General features: G+C 42.9%; 1 protein-coding gene across 1 annotated transcript; it reads left to right on the forward strand.

The window, feature by feature from the left end:
• The first annotated feature begins 5,558 nt into the window (after positions 1-5,558).
• RBMX2 (RNA binding motif protein X-linked 2) lies at positions 5,559-21,373 on the forward strand. The gene is made up of 6 exons (XM_008540760.2): positions 5,559-5,675; positions 5,868-5,983; positions 7,395-7,446; positions 12,375-12,504; positions 14,174-14,351; positions 14,800-21,373. The coding sequence occupies exons 1-6, from the start codon at positions 5,671-5,673 to the stop codon at positions 15,300-15,302; spliced, it is 984 nt and encodes a 327-aa protein (XP_008538982.2). The 5' UTR covers positions 5,559-5,670; the 3' UTR covers positions 15,303-21,373.
• The last annotated feature ends 1,617 nt before the right edge of the window (positions 21,374-22,990 follow it).

The raw sequence follows: 22,990 nt of genomic DNA on the forward strand, positions 1-22,990 counted from the left end.
GATTTTGTTTGGAGAAATGTCTTCACCTCTGTGACTTAGCTTTGGCTTCCTCGTGTGTAACATGGGGACAATAATACCTACCTCACAGGGTTTTGGGGATGATAAAATGAGGTATGATGGATATGAAAAGGCTTCATGAGCTGTAAAATATTACACAGATACTTTTTTTGAGTGTCTTCTTTCTAGTCTTTTGTTAATCAAAGTGTGTATCAGATCCAGAGCATTGGTGTGACCTGAGAGCTGGGTGGAAATGCAGAACCTCAGGCCCAGCTCAAGACCCACTGAAGAAGAGTCTACATTTGAACAAGATCTCCAGTGATCTGTATGCACATTAAAGTTGTCCTTTCCTCTCTCCCACTCTCAGGTGCCTGGTTGTATTAGTTTCCTTTTCCTGCTGTAACAAACTACTACAAACATAGTGACTTAACCCAAATTTATTATCTTACAGTTCTTGAAGTCAGAAGTCCAAAGTGGGTCTTACAGGGCTCAAATCAAATTGTTGATAGGGCTGCATTCCTTTGGGAGGCTCTAGGGGAGGATAATTTCCTTGCCTTTTTCAGCTTTTAGAAGCTGCCTGCATTCTTTGGCTCATGGCACATCACTCCAACTTCTGCTTCCATAGTCACATCCCCTTCTCTGGCTTTGACTCTTCCTCCTCCCTCTTTTAAAGACCTTTGTGATTACATTGAGTGTACCTGGATAATCCCTGATATCCTCCCCATCTCAAGGTCCTTAACTTAATCAATCTGCGAAGTGCCTTTTGCTGTGTAAGGTAACATAGCCACAGGTTCCGAGGATTAGGATGTGCACATCTTTGGTGGTGGTGGGGGGAGAGGCATTATGCTGCTTACTACACCGGTATTTTCTGCTGCCCAGGTCTCTTCTCCCTCCATCCTCCAACAAATGCTCTTCTTAGTTTACTCTTCCTTTGCTTGTGCCCTATATATTTCTTTTCTTTTAGGCATCAACACTTTCCTGTTTTCTCTCTTGTCCTCTCATGAACCCACAAGCTGAATCGAACTAACTTAGGCAGCCTAGGAAAATAGTGAGCTCTCAGTCTTTGGAAGTAAGCAAGCAAAGGCTAAATGCACACCTTTCAGGAAGGCCTTAGAGGAGATTCCTGTAGTGGTGTAAAACATCATTATTCCCATTGAATTGTCTTTGAGTCCCTACACAGTCTGTTTTTGATGGGCCCCTGGGAGTTTTTTCCCTTCCCTCAGCTCCCTCCCATCTTTCTTAGCTACCCCACCTCTTTGTCCCCTTTGGTCTTTCCTACCCCCTTTCCCACACCACCACGTGGTCTCAGCTGTGTGTCCTAGGGGTGTGCCCATGCCGTAAGGTCAAGGCCACAGAGAATGTGGTTCCTCCTGGGAGGTCGGTGGCTGGTCCTTGCGGTCCTGCCCCACTGGAGCAGGCTGAGAGCTCTCAGAGTCTCTAGAGTGGAGCACTGAAAGGCATACAAACCAGGATTGAGAAAGGGAAGAAGGTAAAGTATGAGAGGGCTTATTCTCTGGTTAAGCTATCCCATAAATGCGAAGTGCCTTTTGCCATGTAAGGTAAAAGGATACAACGGGGTACTTCATCCACCCTGAGGGCATGGGACTGAGGACCAGGAGTTTCAGCTGGAACGGGAGTGGGGGAGACACCAGCCTTCAGCAGAGCCTGCCTGTGGAGCCAGGCCCCCACGAGAGGAGCTCTAGGAAGATATCTAAGACAAGTTGTGCCTGATTTCTTGTGGTGCCTAGAGCAGCCGTCTGCCTGTAATGGTTTAGCTGCATCTTCCCCAAGGACAAGCAGCGACATTGAATATCTCTTCCTGAATCTGGTTCATGCATTACTATGAAATATTATGCAGTGATGTGAAAAGAATGGGATAGGTTTATATGTCCTTACAGAGAGACCTCCAAGACATCTTGTTGATTGTTACATCTAGTCACACATCAATATGCAAAGTCTGGACACCCTTATGAAAATAAAACCCCAAACTCCAGCTATACGTGTGTATAAATGCATAGAAAGGAGATTGTTGACAGAGAATGAATAACTTTGAGCAGGGGGGTGGGATTGGTGGGGGTGAAGAGTGGTTGTCACAATATATATTGACTTGTTATATATTTTCACAGTGAGAATATATTCATGTAATTTCAAAAGAAAAAACCCTCCTCAAAATTCTCCCTCCCTGTTCCAGCTCAGGCACCATTTTGCAAAGGCCTTTTTCAGACCACACAAAAATGCACACACACACACACATATATACGCACACATATGTATGTACATATATAGTTATATATTTGCTTTTGCTTTTATTCTTTTTACCTGCCTGTGCTGCAGTTGTAGAAAGGTGTGTGTGTGGATTGGGAGAAATGATAGGGTAAGACAGGGTAGGAGAATCAGTATTTGAGGCTTTGGTCTCTTCTTGGAGTGGGAGGCACTTTGAGGAAACAGCCCTGGACTTCTGGGGCATCTGAGCCTTCTTGTAGCAATGATGATACCAGCTGACATTTATGGGGCCTTTAGGTGCTGAGTACTGTGCTAAATATACAGCTTAGATTCTCATTTAATCAATAATTCTATAAGTTAGGTACTATTAATACCTCAATTTTACAGATGAGGAAACCAAGGCACACAGAGAGGGTGACTTATTTCCCTAAGACTGTACAGCTTGTAAGCGATACGTGTTGGAAATTTGCAGACAGGCAAGAAGCTTGTGTGGGACAGCCAGCAAGAGCTTGTCCTGACTCTTATCCACCATGGAGACTGCATGTAGTCCCCTTTTCTTGCCAGTTTGTGCCTCTATGCCTTTGCCCATCCTATTACCTCTGACCTTCAAGCTGACACTTTTATGCTTTGGGTTTTTTTCAAAGGTGCTTGAGATGAGACTAAGTGGAAGCCTTTTTTTTTTGTTACTAAAGCCCAGCCATTGTGGAAAATGAGGATCATTTTTACCCTGAGCCCAAGGAAATCTATAAATCTGGACTCATGTGTACTTCTTCAGTTATCTCCCCTCTCTTGCTTTCCATTCGTACTATTACCTGTCTCTTTTAGCACCTTAATATCTTTCATCTGCACAATTGTTTGCTAACTGCTCATCCTCTCTCCCCATGCTAACATCCCCCTTCCAGCATGTTTATTGAGTGCCTTATTCTGTGCTAGTTACTATGCTTAGACAGAGATTTTTCATACATTCAAGTAACACCTTGTGAGCTAGATGTTATTATCTTCAGGTTACAAGAGTAGAAGGTGAGGCTTGAAGAGGTGAAGGGACCTACCCAAGGTTACCCAACTAGGAAGGAGTGGCAGAGCTGGGATTGGAATCCAGTTCTCCTCACTCTTGGTCCAGTGGTCTTTTGCTACTCCGTGTTGCAGAAGCCTAGGTGTGGTAGGCTGAAAATTGATCCCAAAGATGTCCATGTCCTAGTCCCTGGGATCTGTGAATATATATCTTATATGGCAAAAGGGACTTTGTAGATGTCATTAAATTAAGGTTCTAGAGATGGGGAGATTATCCTGGATTTTCTGGGTGGGCCCAATGATATAATCACAAAGGTCCTTATAGGAGGAAAGTGGGAGATCAGAGTGAGCAGTATTAGGGGATGTGATGACAAGCAAGAGGTTGGAGTGATGCAAGAAAGGGATCACAAGCCAAGGAATGCAGGTGGCTTCTAGAAGCCAGAAAAGGCAAGGAAACGAATTCTTCCCTAGATGCTCCAGAAGGAACCAGGCTTGCTGAGACTTTGATATTAGCCCAGTGGAACTGATTTTGGACTTCTGACCTTGAGAACTGTAAGATAATAAATTTGTGTTTTAAGCACTAAGTTCGTGGTAATTTGTTACAGCAGCAATAGGAAACTAATACACTGAGCTAAAGGGTTAATATGAGGAGACAATTCAAAAACTGGGTACTGGTTATATTGCTGGTTGGCTGTCCCACTGCCCAAGAGACATTTAGTTGTGGTACTACAAAGGTTTCTACTTAGCCAGGAAAGGGCAGATTGCTGGCCTGAGATGCCAAAATGCCAATGACCAGGAAGCCCAGCAGAGGGCAGGCACCTGCGGGGAGAAAGCAATCCTTGGAATGGCTTTGCTTCTGTCTAGCTATGCAAATTGGAAGGGTCTCTAAAAGGAAAGATCCTGCTAGGCACTTCTGGGTTGCTGTTGCATCTTAGCTGTGCCGTCATGCAGGCCAGAGGAGCATGGTGAGTATGAAAACCTTTTCATCTGCCACTCAGAGCTCAGAACCTTCTTGCTCCTTTTATTTATTTATACTGTTGGGACTGGTACATCGAAATCCTTCCCTCCCCTGCAGAAAAGGAGTTGGGTAATGAGGCACACACAGTTTTGGTTAATCCCCATGGTTTGTGGAATGGGGTAGGTCAAGGGGAGAAAATATATATTCAATTAATACTTCTTGCTTTTTTCATTGAAAGTCTTTCTTGAAGAACCTTCAAGAAAGACTGCATTCAAGGGGCCATTCTAGCCTCAATTTTATATTGCAGTCCTCCAACTCTCAGACAGCCATTTCCAACTTTTTCCTGAGGGAGAGCCGAGGGTAAGATCTGGGGGTTGCAGAAGCTGAGGGTAGGGTGCTTATAACACTGGCTGGGGGTATTTGGAACCTGAGAAGAAGATTATTATTAATATTAGTAATACCTACCTCTTATCACACACACTTTATGTGAATGATCTCATTTAATCCTCAAAACATCCCTGTGAGGTGATATTATCACCAATGCACAATGAAGTTAATTGAAGCCAATTGGCCAAGGTTTTACGGCTAGCAAATGGTGGAACTGGGATTTGAACTTAGGTCTGCCAGGCCTCAGAGTCTATATTCTTCTCACTATGCCACCTGGTCTCTCCAGAAGGTAAGTTGCTGACCAGCGATTGAGTGAAAGCTATGTGGCATCATCCTACAGCTTTGAAAACCTGTGCCCAACCTCATGGGGGATGCCAGCCCTCAGCATGCTTGAGAAGAATGCTGCCAGCCTACATGCAACATCATTGTGACTTGAGCCAAGACAGGCCCGCCATGGGCTTCATCTCTGAGGTCATTGCTTGCCTCTCAGATCACCCATCTACTCTAGTCTTTACAATGATGTGTCTCAGTTATCTGGCTTCTCTGCCCCATGGTCTATACACTCTTTTCCCTAATCTGCAGACTGTCATCCACTCCGTTGATCAGTGTTTCACCTGGCATTCCTGCTAACTGGCTTCTTCACCTTGGCCTCAATATGTCATCCTAGGATCTGACTCAGCAACGGAACACCTCACAAAAAGTCTGACTCAGAACAGTGAAAATGACTGAGAGGAGGGTAAAAGCTGACTCTTTTTCAGTCTTCATTCAACAAACATTTACAGCTAACTCAATCAATGTCAGGCATCGTCCAGGAACTGGGGGTCCTGTAATAGACCAGGCTCGCACCCATGCCTCACTTCCCAAAGGGACGAAGCGAGAGACGAGAGTAAAATCCCCGGGAGGAACGAACCCCTCCCGGAGGAAAGCCTGTTCCCGCGCGAGTGCGCACGCGCCGCACCCCTGGAGCGGCCGAACTCTTCCGGCGCAGCGCGAGCTCCGCCTAGTCCAATGGGGACGCGGCGCCCGGGTCGCGCGTGCGCCCTGCAGCCTCGCCCGGAAGCGAATGCCTCGGTGCTGAGCGCGGACTCGCGGAGATGAAGTAAGGCCTCAGCTTCCCCCTGAGGAAGCGGGAGCGGGCCGCCGGGGTGGCCCACCGGGCTCGGGTGGCAGAGCGTCTGCAGGGCTGAGGGGCGGGAGAAGCGCGGAGACTAGAAAACTAGTCCCGTAGTTTTGCTCCCCTTCACCTCAGGCAGGCCGCGCTTACTTGTCGGCTTTTCTGCCCCCGCTGCAGCCCTTTAACTAAAGTGAAGCTGATCAACGAGCTGAATGAGCGTGAGGTCCAGCTTGGCGTGGCAGATAAGGTGTCCTGGCATTCTGAGTACAAGGACAGCGCCTGGATCTTCCTGGGTGAGGTCCACGTCCTCCTTCCGCAGAGCTCCTCACTCTCGGCCTCCTTCCTAGTACTTGAGCATTCCCGCCCTTCATTCCTCCCGACATTCATCACCCACTTTTATTTCCTTCTGCTGTCTGCCCATAACCTGGTTTTCTATATCTCTTTTCTCCCCCATTTCTAGTTTGCTCTCCCTGCCAAATCAGTGCCCGTGGTAGTTACTGTCTGCCGTTCACTGTGCTAAGAGTCTTGCCACTTGGTTTCTCAGAAACCAATATTATCACTCCCCGTCCCCCCATTACACAGCTGAGGAAACTGTGGTGCAGAGAAAGTAATGGATTTCCTTAAGGTCACGTAGCTAGTAAGTAGAACAGCCAAAACTATGGGATTCTAGAACTGAAGGTCTTAGCCACCATCCGATATTACTGCTAACTGCCCGCACACCCCGTCCCCCGCCACTCCTTTCCCCCAGCTCAGAATTAATTTTCCTCGTCTAATTTGCTGCTGCGTACTGTCCGTGGCTGTATTACCATCTCTATAGTCACTGTGTCACATCCAGTAATTTGACAGTTTGTTCAAGAGGTTGTTGCACCATTGTACTAAGCCTTTTTTATATATATGTTTTGTATGTAATGTTTTCTCCTTGTTTATTTTCTCTAAGTTTTTCCATACTTTTTTTTGTTATTGTTGCTGAAATGTAACTTTTAAATTATTTTATTGACGTCATATTGCCTAATAGCAGTGTGTAAGTTTCAGGTGTACATTACATATTTCAGTTTCTGTATAGACTGCATCGTGTTCACTACCAATAATCTAGTTTTTACCTGTCACCGTAGATATGTGCCCCTTTACCCCCTTTTGCCCTCCCCATATTGTTTTTTTAAATTCTTTTAAATTTTATTTTATTGTTTTATTTAATTCTTATTACACTTCTGTGAGGTAAGTACTAATATCACCATTTTACAGATGAGGAAGGAAACATTTGCATGGAAAGTTATTTTCTGTGAAATGCTTAACAATTGTCTTTATAATCCTTGGTCTTTGTGAGGTGGGGTTAATATTTGGCTATTTAAACTGATTTTGGATCTTAGCTATGAATTCGTGAGTAAGGGGCAGATGAGTTTAAGAAATGGTTGTGGAAGCAGAGTTTTGTGCTGGAAACTGTCTTCTTTGTCTGTAAGATTTTGCGTGTGAGGAGGATTAGTTTGGTTGGTGGTGACCCCGACCTTTCCAGTCAAAGTTAACCACTGCTTTTTCTGTACTAGTTCCGCCTTATATGTGCTTCTGTCACTGCATCAGCCTGTGAGTTCTTTGAGAACGGGCCCTGTGGCTTACTCTTCTTTGCACCTTCAGTGCCTGGCCTAGTGCATGGTATGTAGCAGCACTTGGTAAATGTTTCTTGAACTGAAATGTGGTTTTCTCTTCTAGGAGGGCTTCCTTATGAACTGACTGAAGGGGACATCATCTGTGTGTTCTCACAGTAAGTCCCCTTTCATTTCCTGCATTTCGGGTCATCAAAGTAGTTTGCTTCCATAATGCATTTTGTGGCATCACGAAAGCCATTTATTTTAATTCTAGGCTGACCGGCCTCCCTGCATGGGGAGGGCTGTAGCCTCTGCTCTAGTCTGAATCAGTCATAGGACATGGTTTCTAGAACTCTCCCAATGTGGAAAATCCAAGAAGTTGGATGATTTAGGAGGCTGTCGTGGGGATTCTGGTCTATTTTCATTCCTTTCTTACTGGGGCTTGTTCAGCCTGGGTCTACACTGGAACACACTGGAACTCTCAGGAAGATACTATGTTGGCCCATCTCCTCGTGTTTCTACAAACTAGGAGTAACCCATGATAGGATCACAGGGCCCTTCTGGGCCCACACCTGTGTGGCATTGTAGGATTAGGGCAAAGCACAGAAGAATTGGGAAAAAAGCAAAAGGTTTACGCTGTAGTTTGGTTTCTTTGTTTCTAGATGAGTGTAAAGTTATTGAGGAGAGCCATTCTCTTCACCTAGAGGCTGAGAATCACGGGCTGATGAGGAACAAGAATGAATAGGAGAACCTTATAGTCTTCATTTTGCTATGAGACGATAGCAGTGGCACTGGGCAGGAGAGGGCCTTGGCAGCTCACACTGGTAGTGGCAGCTGGTAGGAGAGGGCCTAGGCACAACCCCAGAGCTACACAGAGTGGCTAGACAGTCCATAGAGCCAGAGGGCCTTGGCAGCTCATAGGAGCAGAGGACCATGGCCCCTGGGTTGTGTAGCTCTCAGGGGCAGAGGACGGTTGCTGAGAAGTCGGACAGCATGTACAGTCAGGGGACCATGGCAGAAGGGGTTGGGCAAGCAAACACAGCCAGTACCCCCGACAGAGGCATTGCCGTGGCAGGGGATGGTTGGGCCATCCCATAAGCAGAGGGCCCTCGCTGAATGGTTATGCAGCTTAGGGGGAAGCAGGTTCTGGCTGAGTGATTGGGCAGCATATAGGACAGAAGGCCAAGGGAAAGAAACTGGGCAGTACACATGAGAAGAAGGCCATGGTCGAGGGCTTGGGCAGTGCACACAGGCAGAGGGCCCTGCAGGGACTGAGGCTGCTTCCTCCAACTTCTGGGCATCGGGAAGTTCACAGCAGGTGCAGCCTATAATTTCCATCCCTTCGTGGTACCTCTCCTTGGCCCAGCCTTCCATCTAAGAGCTGTTTCTGTCTTATTTGCATTGAGTGATGATCAGGTAGTGTGTGTATTTATTCTAATTCTCTATTCTGGCTACACACATTGCTGTCCATGAAGATTGCCTTTGCCACTGATAACAGTGGCTTTCAAAAAATACTTTGTTTTCTGATTATCAAGGTAATGTATAGTCATAGCAGGAGAGGAAAAAGTATAAAGAAGAAAATAGAATGTACTTTAAGGAAAAACTGTTAACATTTTGGTGCATTTCTTTATTGTCTTTTTAAAAAATGTTGGGTATTATTTCCAATATTTTGCTGTTATAAATTATACTGCAATGTACATCTTAGTATATACAGTTTTGTATGCATCCTTGTTGGTTTCCTCAGTGAGATTACTGGATCAATATGTTAGCATTTTTAAGATATTTTATAAACATGCCAAATTGCGCTCTGAAAAGGTTGTATCAATTTCCACTCTCACTAGAATGCCCATTTTTCTGAATCCTAAGAGCAATGGTTATAAAAAAATATTTACTGTATGGCTTCTCATTGTTATTTTACTTTGCCTTTATTTCATCATCAGTGAGGTTGAACATCTTTTCATAGATTTACAGGCCATTATTAGTATTTTTCTTTGTAAATCATCTATTCATATCCTTTGCCTGTTTTTTCTTTTGGAGTATTCCTCATTTTCTTATTGATTTTATAAGAGCCTTTCATGTATTAAGGATATGAACTCTTTGTTATAACACTTTGTCATGTATTGTATTACTATGGACTTATTTTTTTTAATTTGATGTTTCCTACTACATTACCATCATTATTTCTTGATGCTCAAATTGTCCCAATTTGGTCTGTAGGAGTCCCTTCAAGCAAGCTCCTATATTCTTTTTTTCTTTTACTTTTTAGTTTGAAATAATTTCAGGCTTAAAACAGGAAAGTTATAAAATAGTATAAAGAATACTTGTATCCCCTTCACCCAGAGTGCCCCATATGTTAGCATTTTACCACATTTGCTTTATTATTTTTCTCCACTTAAATATATTTTTTCTGAATCATTTGAGAGTCAGTTGCAGACCTGATGCCCATTCATCCCTTAATTCTTCAGTGTGTATTTTCCAAAACACAAGGACATACTTTTGTTTAACCTCAGTATAGTGATCAAATTCAGGAAATCAACACTGATAAAATAGTATTATTTTCTAACATATAGAATTTATTCAACTTCACTGGTTTTCCTGATAATGTCATTTGTCTTTTCACTTTGCTTTTTGCTATGCAAAACTATTTTTTCATTCATTCATATGTTTAAATTATCTTATGGTAAAATTGACTTTTTGGTAAAATTGACTTTTTAGGGAGTGTACAGTCCTATGAGTTTTAATATAGGTATAGATTTATGTAATCACCTCCACAGTGAGGATGAAGAGCACTTCCATCACCCCAAACACTCCCTCATGCTGTCCCTTTATAGTGTACCCCTCTAGTATTTTATTTGGTGAAATTTATCAGTCTTTTATTGTTTCTGGATTTTGAGTCATAATTAGAAAGTATTTCTCCCCACCCACCCATCTGTGTTCTCTTCTGGTAGTTGTATGATTTCAGTTTTATACATTGAAATCTCTGATCCATTTAGAGTTATTCTGATGTGTAGTGTGAAATATGGATCCAATTTCATGTTTTTTCAAATGGCTGTCCAGTTGTTCCAACAACATTTATAAAAAAGTCCATATTTTTCCCAGAAAATTGGAATGTCACCCTTATCACTTACTAATATTTCCATATGTCCTTGGTCTCTTTCTTGGCTTTATTCTGTTCTGTTGGTGTGTCTCTTCGTGTGCCAGTCCCACACCAGTTAGTCAGAGAAGCTCTTCAGGGTGTTTCATGTCTGGGAGAGCTACTCCCCGTCATTGTTCTTTTTGAAGGTTTTCCCAGCTATCCTTGCATGTTCATTTTTCTGCAACAACTTTACAATCAACTTATCTACCTCCAGGAAAGGAAAACACAACTTATATTTTTAATTGGGATTATATTAAATTTAAGTATTAACTTAAACTTGGGGGAAGGTTGTGCCATCTTTATGATGTTGAGTCATCCTGTCCAAGAACAAGCGATGTCTTTGTGTTTGTTCAAGTCTATGTTTGTGTCTTAAAGGAGTTTTAAGAAGTTTCCTTTATGTAGGCTTTGTACATTGCTTGTTGTTAAGTTTATTTCTGAGTATTTTATCTTTTTCATTACTGTTATAAATGGAGTTTCTCTTTCATTATATCTTCTAACTGATTAGTGTTTGAATGTAAGAGGGTGATTTATTTTTATCAACTGTATATCCTGTCAACTTACTGAATACTGTTGGTTTTTATCACTGTTTATCATTGATTCTCTTGGGTTTTCTATACATACTATCATATAGAATCTTCAGACAGAGATAGTTTTACTTCCTCTTTTTTCATTTCTTATATGCATTTTCTCCTAATCGCATTGGCCAATACCTACAAAATTAAACAGTGTTAAATAGTTCCTGACCTTAGTTGAATCATCTCTAGTATTTTCTGTTAAGTAAGATTCTAGATTTCAGGCCAAGGTATATGTATGTGATCATTTTATAATGTATCTATCAATTCCTATTTTATTTTTATGACTTCATTTTTTAATTTATGAAGCTTTAATTTATCTGAAATTTATTTTTGTACAAGGAGTAAGGTAGAATTTTTTTCTATTTCCTATTTAATTAATTTCTGCTTTTATCTTTATTAACTCCCATCTTCTTTCTTTAGATTTGCTTGCTTTTACATTCATTTGTTCTTTTTTAACAATAAAATTCTTTAAGGTTACAGATTTTCCTGAATATGGTTTTAGTTAACCCGTTAAGTTTTGGTATATATTCTTCTCATTTTCATTATTTCCCTAAAGAGTCTACCACTGATTTTTTTTCTTTATTTTGTTTTACTTTCTCCTTCATCCAGTTGTTAGCTAGGAGAGTAGGTTTCAAGTTCTAGTTTGTAGCATATTTTTTGTTCCAAATATTATTTCCAGCTTTATAACATTGTGATTGGAGAACATGATCTGTTCTATTTTTGGAGGTTGTTGAAGTTTACTATGAGACCTTATTCTATAGTCAATTTTAATATGTGTTTCGTGAATTCATGAGAAGAAACTGTCATCTTTTTGTAAGATTCAAATTTATCTGTATATCTACTAGGCTGACATTAATATTTGTTAACAATATAATTGTTATATTATTAATTATATATTTATTTGTATTTATATTAAATAATTATATGTTAATTATAGTAATTCCTCTGACCTTGTTTTTATCAACTTTATGTGTTATAAACTTAAGGTTGTGTGTTAAAATCGTTCATAACTTTAACTATTAGTTTCTCTTTGTATTTCTAATAGTTTTTTTAATTAACATTTTTGATTTGTTAATTTATGCATAAAGTTTCATGACTTATACCTTTGTTATGTATTAGGATCTTTTTCATTGTAAAAAAGCTCTCCTAGTCCCATTTCATGGTTTTTTTTTTTGCTTTGAATTCATCTTTGGTCTTAATATTACCACCCATTTTTTAATTGGGTGTTTCTGCTATATCCTTGTCTAAATTTTTATTTTTAACCTTTATATGTCATCTTGTTTTAGATGTGTCTCCTGTACAAACTGTATTATTTGAATTTTGTTTTGTCGTCCGATCTGAAAGTTTTTGCATTTTAAATCAATAGTGTCTTACTCTTTTATAAAATAAATAGATATGGAGAGATTGTTAACATTAATCTGGTACGGGACAAGAAGACTGGCAAATCCAAAGGATTCTGTTTCCTCTGCTATGAGGACCAGAGGAGCACAATTCTGGCCGTTGACAATTTTAATGGGATCAAGGTGAGTGTGCTTACTAAGCTGGGATTTGGCCTGACTTCTCCTGTGTGTAGGGGTTTGGTTTCGTTTCCCACCTGATCGCCACAGGCTCGAGGACAGTACTGGTCAGTGGGGTATGTTGTGAGGGTTGCAGAGGTTTGGGGACACACTAACCAGGAAATGATCCCAGGAAATAATTCTGTTGGCTCATGACCCTGCCAGCACTTGTTCCTTTTCCCCATCTGTTAGCAAACCATCTTCCCAGAAGCATGGATATCGTGCCCCACGTCCCCAGCCAGGCGTCTATTTCTCCACTTTTGCTCCTCACAATCTAGTCTCATCTCTGATGTATTGGAGAATGAAGAGACTAGCAAACACTGCTCTCCCATGCTGTTCTCTGTTGGGGGGTTTTGGGACTCCATCATGGCTTCATGACCTAGGACATAGCTGTGTATGTCTGTCATATGTCTCCACTGACTTAGCAGTACTGGGCCCTGGAAATTCTCTAGTTAAAATCTGATGACAAATTCTACATAAGTAACTCATTCTGAAGTTTTCTCTCCTCTGTGCCCTCTCGCTCCCACCCTGGGAAGGGAGACATTGGGCTGAGAGAAGGAGATGGGGCAAGTGAGGCTTCTCTGTGCTCCGCATGGTCCCTGTGCTCATTTAGGAAAAGCACTGCAGTTGAGCGAGCGTTGTCACAGGTTGGGAGCTGACTCTTGACTTGGAGAGTGTGTCACTGATTGCACCAGTATGGAACAGCTGGAGGCTATAGGACAGGGTGAAACAAGGTTCTAGGCTTGATTTTTAAGAGGGCCCGCAGTCAAAGGGAGTCACCATAGAAGGAGGGTTTTCAAAATGTGTTGAAATGGGGAATAGGATAGATGACAGAAGCTCCTCAGGCTTAAAGGTAAGAATAAAAATCTGCTCTTGTATTGGAACAACAAAAGCCAGACTTTTAAAATTTCAGATGACTTTGCCTATAGAATAAATCTGTATTTGCCTGAAAGTTTTTGTTTTAAGTGAGGGGTTAATTTGTTGTGTTGTTCACCCGGAGAGTTGTGATTCACAGCGTAAGTATCAGTGTGAGCCAGTTGTTCCAGTATGGTGGGGGTAGAGCAAAGTGTGAAGGCCAAAGAAAAGAGTGGTCCTTCCTAGATTCCTTCCCGCCTCCCAACCGTTGGTCTGCCTTGGCCTCATCCTAATTGCTGTATCGAGAAAGCAGCTGTAGCATTGAGCTCGATTTCAGGAATTCCTTCTAGCTGCCAGGCTTTTTCTTGGTATGTTTCACTGTAAATTAGTGTTACAGATTGAGGGTAATTCATTGTTTGTGCGTCTGAATTCTCTCAGTTTTCCATGCTGCTTGTGCTTTCGGCCAGTACTTCTCAGCCTTTTTTCACTTCTTGGCACACGTAGAACATGAAAATATTTGTGTGGCACGCTGGGGTAAACTGATGAGACTGCTAGGACAACTGCCTCAAGGGCTCCAGCTGCCCCAGGCCCCACTTGGCTGCACTGAGGGCTGAGCGAATTAATATCTAGATATATGTGTTGGGTAGGTCTGCTTTAGAGATTTCCCCAGGAATAGAATTAGCAGGAAGGTAGTGGATGTTCAAATCGTGGCTTTCTGCAGCTGGGTTCAAATAGTTTGTTAGGAGGGCTGTCTGTGCTGAAGCATTGCTGTCTGTCTTAGATCAAAGGAAGAACTATCCGAGTGGATCATGTGTCTAACTATCGGGCTCCTAAGGACTCAGAGGAAATGGATGACGTGAGCAAAGGGCTCCAGGAGAAGGGCTGTGGGGCTCGCACCCCCTCACCGAGTTCATCTGAGGGCTCTGAAGATGACAAACCCACAAAAAAACACAAAAAAGGTAAAGCATTGAGACCCAAGGGAAGATTCTGGGTGGTCTTAGTGTTTTCTCTTCCTAGCATTCACTGAGAGTTGATAATCAGTTCTTAAGTGTGAAGGGGGAAGGTGTGGGGAACCTTACTTTAATTGGGAAAGGAGATGTATCAGCGGAAGGCTAATATTCTCATCTGAATTCTGTCCCCCTAATATTTATGTTGAAGTCCTAACCCCTAGTACATCAGAATGTGACTGTATTCGGAGGTAGGGTCTTTAAAGTGGTAATTAAGGGTGGGAATTGCGTTATACAGCAACTTGACATATCAAGGGTGACAGACATCCAGCTTGGCTTCTTGGAGGCACTTTTCTGGAAGTATAGGCTGTGACTGCTTCATGCTGCTGCCAGGGATGCTTTTCTTTTACATCTCCTCCATCTTCCTTTTCTCATTGATTGAGCCCCTTTTTTCCTCCAGACAAAAAGGAAAAGAAGAAAAGAAAGAAAGACAAAGAGAAGACTGACCGAGAGGTACAGGAAGAGCAGCCAGCCTCCTCTTCATCGCCCAGAAGCAAGACAATAAAGGAAAAGGATGACCCTGGCTCTAAAAAGCATAGCAGCAAGAACTCAGAGAGGGGTCAGAAGTCAGAGTCCAGGGAGGTTCGGAAGCACCACCCCAGCTCCCCTGAGGTCAGGACGACTTGCCGCAGTGGAGCAGAGGAGCGAGAGAGGGAGCTGAAGAAGGAGAAGCCCAGGCACGAACACAAGTCCTCAAGCAGGAGGGAAGAAAGAGAAGAAAGGAACAGGGATAGAGACAGAGGCCGAAACCCAGATACACATTCTAGCTGGCACAGTGAGCGCTCTGAGGGGCACAGCCACAGAAGTCGAAGTAGGAGCCGAGATAAATCTCATAGGCATAAAAGGGCCCGGCACTCCTGGGACCAGGAGTCCTCTAATCCCAGTGACCGCAGGCATCACTGAAGCCGCAGCCCGTTCAGCTGCTCGGTAGAATTGGAAATGAGCTATGTTTCTAAAATGCAATCAAATTCAATTATGCTTTGACTGTTGCTATATGTAAAATCTCTGAGGCTGCATTGTTGTAATCTCTTGAGTGTAGAGTGAGTGAGAGAGCTATAGTTTCAACAGTCAAGTGTCCTGGAGTTTTGAGCGAAAGCTGTTGTCCCTGGGAATACCCTTGGTACTTAATCAGAGTATGTATCCTAAATTTGGGTTCAAGCATATGGCCCTTGAATTTGTGACCCCACTTTATGGTGAAATGTCCAGGAAAGAGGAAATATCAGGCAATTCTAGAATTCTAGTCTTTGTGCTAGATGTTTAGAACCCTTGCAGTGACCTTTCCTGTTGGCAGATGGGACCATAGAGAAGCATGGCTTGACTAGGTTCGGACAGCTGGATATGAATGTGATAGTGATTCTTAACATCAGCCTGCTCACTGCCCCCCCTTTTTCTGAAATTTTAAACGTCTTCTTTTTTGCTTTTTGTTTTTTTTTTTTGGTTGATATGTCTCCACGGTTTTTTCTTGCAATTTATTTATTTATTTATTTTTATTGAGATGAAATTAACATAAAAACCATTTCAAAGAGAACAATTTAGTGGCATTTGGTACATTCGCAGTGTAAACCACCGTTAAAACCACCACTGCTATCTAGTTACAAAATGTTTTCGTCACTCTAAAATGAAACCACGTACCCATTTAGCAGTTATTCCTCATTCCCTCCTCCTCCTCCTCCCTGCCAACCACCAATCTGCTTCTCATTTCTATGGATTTACTTATCCTGGACATTTCATGTAAGTGAAATCATACAATAAGTGGTCTTTTGTGTCTGGCTTCCTTCACATAGCATAATGTTTTCAAGGTTCATCCGTGTTGTATCAAGCCTCGGTACTTCATTCCATTTTATGGCTGAATAGGATTCCATTGTATGGATATACCACATTTTGTTTATCCCTTCATCAGTGGATGGACAGTTGGGTTTCCACCTTTTGGCTAGCCAGCTCCCTTTCCATGTTCCAGACATGCCAGGCTACTTCTGGGCTTAGTCTGATTTTCAAGTAGCTACTCTTGTTGAGAAGGGAACACTTTTTCAGCTCCATTGCATATCTATCTGGTCTGCTTGGCAGTTCTTTCTCATTTTGAGATTCTTGTCATTCTCTTGTATCAACCATTCCCTTATGAGTTTGATAGGAACTGGTACCTACACAAGACCTTAATACCCTTGCTGAATTTTTAAAGTTGAATTTCTGACCCTGTAAAACAGAGGAGTAAAGCTTTAATAGCACACTAAGTTAGATTACCTGGTATGTTAGTTTGTATCCTAGATTAGATGTGTAAGAAATTTTTTGCAGGGGGAAATGGCCATGAAGGAAAATGAAGAGGGAGCTGGAGGCGTCTGGGAGAGCTGTCAGACTATGATGCAGGTCTAGCCTCCGGAGAAGAGAGAAGGGAAGAAGTGAAGTGGGTAGGAAAAGTCTTAGACTGATGTGGAGTTCTAAGAACATTTCAGCAAGACCAGTAGTGAGTCCTTGAGCCAAAGTTGCCATCAGACTCTCACTAGATCAGCCTTGGTAAGCAGGAGTCCTTGCTGTGGGCCTCCATCAGCCATGGTGGCCACTCTACTTATGTGTCCATCGTGCCAGTTGTGTGGTAGCCATTGACGAAGGCACATGCACCTGTCTGAGTCATTTTGTCTGCTTGGTTTAGTGCTTCTTCTGTGGTGGATGCTCTCTGATGAGTGTTAACGTGTGACGCAGAAATCTTCATACTTTGCCTGCTCCCAAATGTCCATCCACAGCCTTTACACTAGACCCCCTTGTCTCTGATTTTCCAGCACTTTTCCTTCCAGGCTCCCAACTAGATGGTCAGACCATTGGACACTGCCCAGGAGTCTATACATATTCAATAAATATTCTCACTTCAGGCCACTTCTTCCACACCAAGTCAGTTGTACTGCTTACAGTTGCATCCATTGGAAAAATTTTCCTTTTCCACCCCTGAACATGGCTGTAATGCAGATACCATCCATCTATCTTCATTTTGCAGCCACATACTGAGCTGACCTGTCTGTAAACCAAGCTCAAGCTGTTTTCTCTTCCTCCAGCTGGTTATACGGGAACCCCTATGTGGCCGTAGGTGCAAATACATGGTAAGGGCTACCACTCTGCATCTTTTAGGTTTTTAATAATGGTACTGATCTACTCTGTCTCCGCTGGGATGTAATACTGTGTTTGATTTATGTATCAATCAGAGTTTTACCAGAGAAACAATTAGTAGGATATATATATCCTACTGTAAGCCAATTCCTTGCGATAAAGCATGTATATGTGTGTGTGTATATATATATACACACACGTATATATATGGCAAGAAATTGACTTACGTAGTTGTGGTTGCTAGGTAGGCAAGTCTAAAATTTATAGGGCAGGTTGGAAACTCTTGAGCAGGAACTGACACTGCAGTCCACAGGCAGAATTTCTTCCTCAGGGAAATCTCAATTTTGCTTTTAAGGCCTTCAACTGATTGGATGAGGCCCACCCAGATTATCTGGGACAATCTCCTTTACTTAAAATCAACTAATTGTAGATGTTAACCACATCTGCAAAATACCTTCACAGCAACACCTAGATTAGTTGATTGACTAATTGGGTACTATAGCCTAAGCCAAATTGACACAGAAAAGTAAGCGTCACAGTTTACTCCCTTGTCCATGGTGGTGGCGGTGGGGGTGGGGTGGGGACAGTTTCAGAGGTTTCTACTTGGCTTTCCTCGCTGTGACAGCTCTTACCCTGCAGGCCAAGGACCCACGTGGGGTTACTCCCAGCTACCAACTCAGTTCCAGTTACACAGTTAAGGACTGGGAAATGACCACTGTGTAGGTCTGCAGGCCCACTGTGAGTACTGTTTTAGCCAGGACTTCAGTTATCACTCAGCCCTTGAAGTCCCCAGTGTAACAGAAGCCGTGATGCTGCTGCAGGTCCCTAAGTGGCAACATCAACTTAGATCTTGAGTCTAGCATTCCTCGAACGTCTAGCTGTTCTTTCCCCCGTGTACATACCCCCACGTAAGTGGCTGTGGTCACTTTGGGGGAAGTACTGGGGGAATAGCACATACTCACCATTGTCATTCCTCCTAGGGACCCAGCTCCCTCTGCCAGATGTGAAAGTGGGCCAAAGTCTGGAAACTGAGCCAGGAATTAGGGCTTTTTACAGGGAAACCTCTCTCAGTCCCCTGCTCCTCTGCTTTAGTCTTTTTCAGCTCTCAAATCTTGAGCAGCACCTTTGTTGGCTGTAGGTTTGTCGCGCTCCTCCACAACTCCCTGTGGGTCAAGCGCCCCCAGCTGCCCTTCAGACCTTGTATGGTCTCTTACTGCCATCTCTGGCCTGCAGCACCTCTGAACTTAGTGATGCTGGTGCCCCTTTTCACCAGTGCCTTCCTGATGGCCTTGGTGAATAGGGTGTCCTCTGGGCTCCTCTGTGGAACACTACCCTCTGATGGGGTTTTTCACCTCATATAATATCTCCACTCCAGCATGCCCACTTCTCGCTGCCTTTTAATTCCTTCCTCTGCCATTCGTCCTGGCAGCTCAGACATTGCTACTTTTCTCAGTGGTGACCATCATTTCCTCTGGGCCTCTAAGTGACACCTTAGTAGAGACTTACCCCCTGTGGTCCTCGCCAGGGGCGTCAAATCCTGTCTCCTGAGAAAGTGCTCCCAAGCCTGTGAACTCTTGCTTTTCTGGCCCTCTTGATAGAGCACCCTTGAAATCCAAACCCAGTGCTTCCTTGGCTCCTGTTAGTACCCCCCCCCCAGCTAATTTTTGCAGCTCTTTGGTGTATACTCTCTTCTTCATTAGACCCAGCACTTCCCCAGACAGGTTATGCTGGGATCTAATCCTAGTTATCAGCTTAGTAACTGGGAAAGGGGCTGGACACAGCTCCTCAGAGAGGGGCACCAGTTGCCTTGTTGGGGAAGCAGCCTCTGCAGCGTCTTCCGGCACAGGGGAAGTGCTAGCTCATTACTAGGGAATGGTGGCCCCCTCTGCACTCTGAGGGCTGGGTGGGGATATCTACAGAGCCAACACCCTCTGGGGTGTCTGGCCAGATGTTCCCATCCCCTGTTTCAGGGTCCCAGGATTTTTCAACCACATGAAGTCATGTGGCCCTGACTTAAGCAAAGCAGACCTACCGCATATTAAACATTGAGTATTTATCTCCCTGGAGTTCTGCAGCTCTATTATGTTCTCTCTTTGCTACTCAGCTGTGTTCGCTCCTGCACTGTAGGAAATAAGAGCCTTTTTGTAAGCTCCACGGAAGCCCTTGGGCTCTCACGCATAATCTTTAGCTACTTAATAACTGTCATCATTTCTCATTACCCTGCTGCAGGGCATCGGTACAATTTAACTGTATGCAGCCGTCTCCACTGTCTCTGTAGGCCTTATTCTCCCATATTTTTCAAAAGCCTGAATCGCTGCATCTCCAAGGCCACTCTCCCAGTTTTCCCAGGTCATCTCCAGAGAAATCTTTAGCAGCTGGACTGCCACCCTATGCCTTGGACTATCCGTGCCCCACACCCGCCTCAGGACGGTGTCTATTTTGTCCACCAGGCACTGACAAAAGCAGTCTCAGAACTCCATCTTACCACAGGCTGTTTTCTTGGACCAGCACTGGCACCATTTGTGCTAGTTTGAGTTCTCTGAGAAGCAGATGCCAGGATGGGGTTATACATGTGAGAGATTTATTAGGGAAAATGCCTGTGGGGAAAATGAGGAGGGAGCCAGAGGAGTCAGGGAGAGCTGTGGGACTAGATGCAGGTCTGAGCCCTGTGCAGGAAAGAGGGAAGGAAGGAAGGGTGGGTAGGAAAAGTCAGACTATGTGGTGCAGTTCTAAGAACATTTCGGCAAAGCAACTCTGTCTGGAGAGGCAGTCCACCATGGGCCCTGAGCATCCCTGCAGGTTCTTGGTGAGGGTCCTTAAAGGAAGGCTTATCTGTACCCTGTTACTCAGCCATTTCTGAAGGGCAAGGTAACCAGTGTGACTACCGTTTAACTTCTTGCTTCCCCGGGGAGGGGCAGTGGTTTGTTTGCTCATGGCTCAAAAAGTCCCAGGTCCTTGACCCTGGGTTCCTCAGCTGCAGTTCTTCCCACTGCATGAGTGGCATCCACCTGAGCCCATTGCATTGCCCTGTGGCACTTGGGGGTAGGGGAACTGGCAAATCTATGCTGATACTCATGGTGTTTGCTGTGTTGTAATAAACTGTCTTGTTCTAATGCATTAAGTTGCACTGTCTACTTTCTACACTTGTGAAGTAGTGTCACGTCTACTCCTTGCTGTCCTTTGTGAGGTTGGATAGCATCCCTGACCAAAGTCGCATGTTGGGGCGTCCTGTGTCTCGCAGGAATGGCCTGTCTTAGTATCTCTGCCATACCCAGTCATTGGCTGAGAGCAGCCCGTGGGAAGTTTGGCCTTGGTGAAAATGCAGTAATGATGGATTTCAGGGCTCAGCGGCTGTGGCCGGAGGTCACTTATGCTCCCTGCAGTCAGAGGTCTGAGAGGCACATAGACATCCTGCACCAGGCCCAGCCCGAAATGACCAGCTAGTCGTTGGTTTTAGTTGGTCTTTGGGAATAGTGAATAAGACAGTTGGAATTCATTGGTGGACAAAATTCCCAGTGACCTGAAAGCTAAACAGCCATGTTGAATGAAGTACTCATTAAGAATGCTTTTTAGTTGTTGGCTTCTCAATATTTCTTTCATGTGGTCTAATTAACACCCTAGTCTTTCTGTCTGTCTCATTTTTGCTTCCTCTAACCTATCATGTCACGTACCTACTAAGGATCTGTCTTGGCAGTTTATGGACTCATTGAATCTTAAATTGGAAATAATCCTTATCTGGTACAGGTCAGCCCTTCTGTAAACATGTTTTGAAGCTCTTTGAAAGGAATAACCTAGTCATTGTCTAAATGGTATTCTAATGAAGTGTAAAGTGCTCTGTACTGTGCTGTTAGGAGCAAAGAACAAAGTCAAATGTTTCCTGGTGTCTTTTATTTTATCTAAAAATGTAAACTTAGAAGACGTAATTTGGGGTGTGATTATTTGCACTAGAAGGATTTAACCTAGCGTTCTTCCTTCTCTAAATAAGTGGCCCGATTTCTGCAATTGTTACTGGAAACTGCGTCATAAAATAGATGATAAGAGCAAGTCATATTTTCCAGTAGGAAATAATCAACAATTACATTCATGATAAGCATTTGGTATTCTATAGATTAAGTATGACCACTACTATACCAGAAGACACATTTGTCCCTAGATGAATCATTAAAAATACTGAAATTATGTGCCAGGTCCTATAAAAGGACAAAACCATATGATACATGTTAATTAAGTTACTCTAAAGTGTATGCTTGTCACACAGATATATAGCTATTGTATATTTAATCCAAGGCCAATAGACTTTTTATAATGCACATCAGTCAAAAATTTGGTTACCGTTTGCCAGCTTAGAATTTAGAAGGGTACTTTGGGGATGAGTGAAGATGACCCAGCCTCTTGAAAGAATGGTTCAAAAACGTCTGAATAAATGCTTTCTTTTTTTTCATGCTTCATAAGAAGCTGAGGCATTTGATATCATTCCGTTCACTTTAGGTTAGGGTTAGAATTGGCTTAAGAAGTGATGTTGATGATGATTAAGATGATGTTTCTTCAAGAGAAAGGCAGCAGCAGCTAACAGTAAAAAAATGATTATAAATTTAAATCTCTAAGTTCTTCGGATTTTTTATTAGTTTACCATATGATTGTAAGTCATAAAGTAGACCGTCTGATTGTTATCAGAGTGCACATCTTATTTTGTGTGCCAACTTTACTTACATGTGCATTTGTATCCGTGTCATTTTCAGTGGCCGTATAGCATTCTTTCCTGATATACACTGCACCAGTCCCCCACTTGGATTGTTTTAATTGTTCAGCATAATTAATAGTATTGCTATGAACATTTTTATACAGAGTCTTAAAGATCTTCTCCTTTTGTATTATTCCCTTGGACCACATTCGCCAAAGTGGAGTTACCAGGACCAAATGTACAGATAGAACCATAGCTTGTCTTACTTATTGTCAGGCTGCTTTTCAGAAAGATCAAATTTGTGGAACCATCAGCACTATAGAGTTCAAGTGTAGTTCTTTCCCTACATTCTGCACAACACTGGATTTTATAATTTTATTCCCTTTTTCTTCTCTGAAAGGTATATTGTCATACCTTCAGGTTATTCTAATTTGTATTTTCTCTCATTGCAAGTGAGGCCATGCATTTTTACTTTTAGTGTTTTCGTCTATTACATTTAGTCCATTTCCAAGGACTGTAGATACTAGCTCATATATTCTTGTATTTTGGCCAGCAGGCTTTGAACAGCTATGGTAGGCACATTACTCTGATTCTGGTGCTCACCTTTTGACATTTAGCTCATTAGACAAAAAACAGTTTTAAAAATGAGGACTGACTTTATTTGAAGCTACAAATGCAACTACAGAAAAAGACTAAAGCCGTGGCATCAGGAAATAGCTGTCAAATAGCATGCTCACATTCGCTCGCTCTCCTTCCATTCTCACCTCCCCCCCTCTTTTCCTCTCTCTCTGTTTTCTGTCTTTTTGAGGGAGAATAT

Source organism: Equus przewalskii, chromosome X (assembly GCF_037783145.1).
Source record: "Equus przewalskii isolate Varuska chromosome X, EquPr2, whole genome shotgun sequence".
In the NCBI taxonomy this organism is placed as follows: domain Eukaryota; kingdom Metazoa; phylum Chordata; class Mammalia; order Perissodactyla; family Equidae; genus Equus; species Equus przewalskii.

Excerpts from the sequence above, each read along its gene's own strand:
- RBMX2 (XM_008540760.2), top strand. Across the intron at positions 7,447-12,374 it reads ATCATCTGTGTGTTCTCACA|ATATGGAGAGATTGTTAACA; the intron begins GTAAGTCCCCTT and ends TAAAATAAATAG. Across the intron at positions 12,505-14,173 it reads ACAATTTTAATGGGATCAAG|ATCAAAGGAAGAACTATCCG; the intron begins GTGAGTGTGCTT and ends TGTCTGTCTTAG.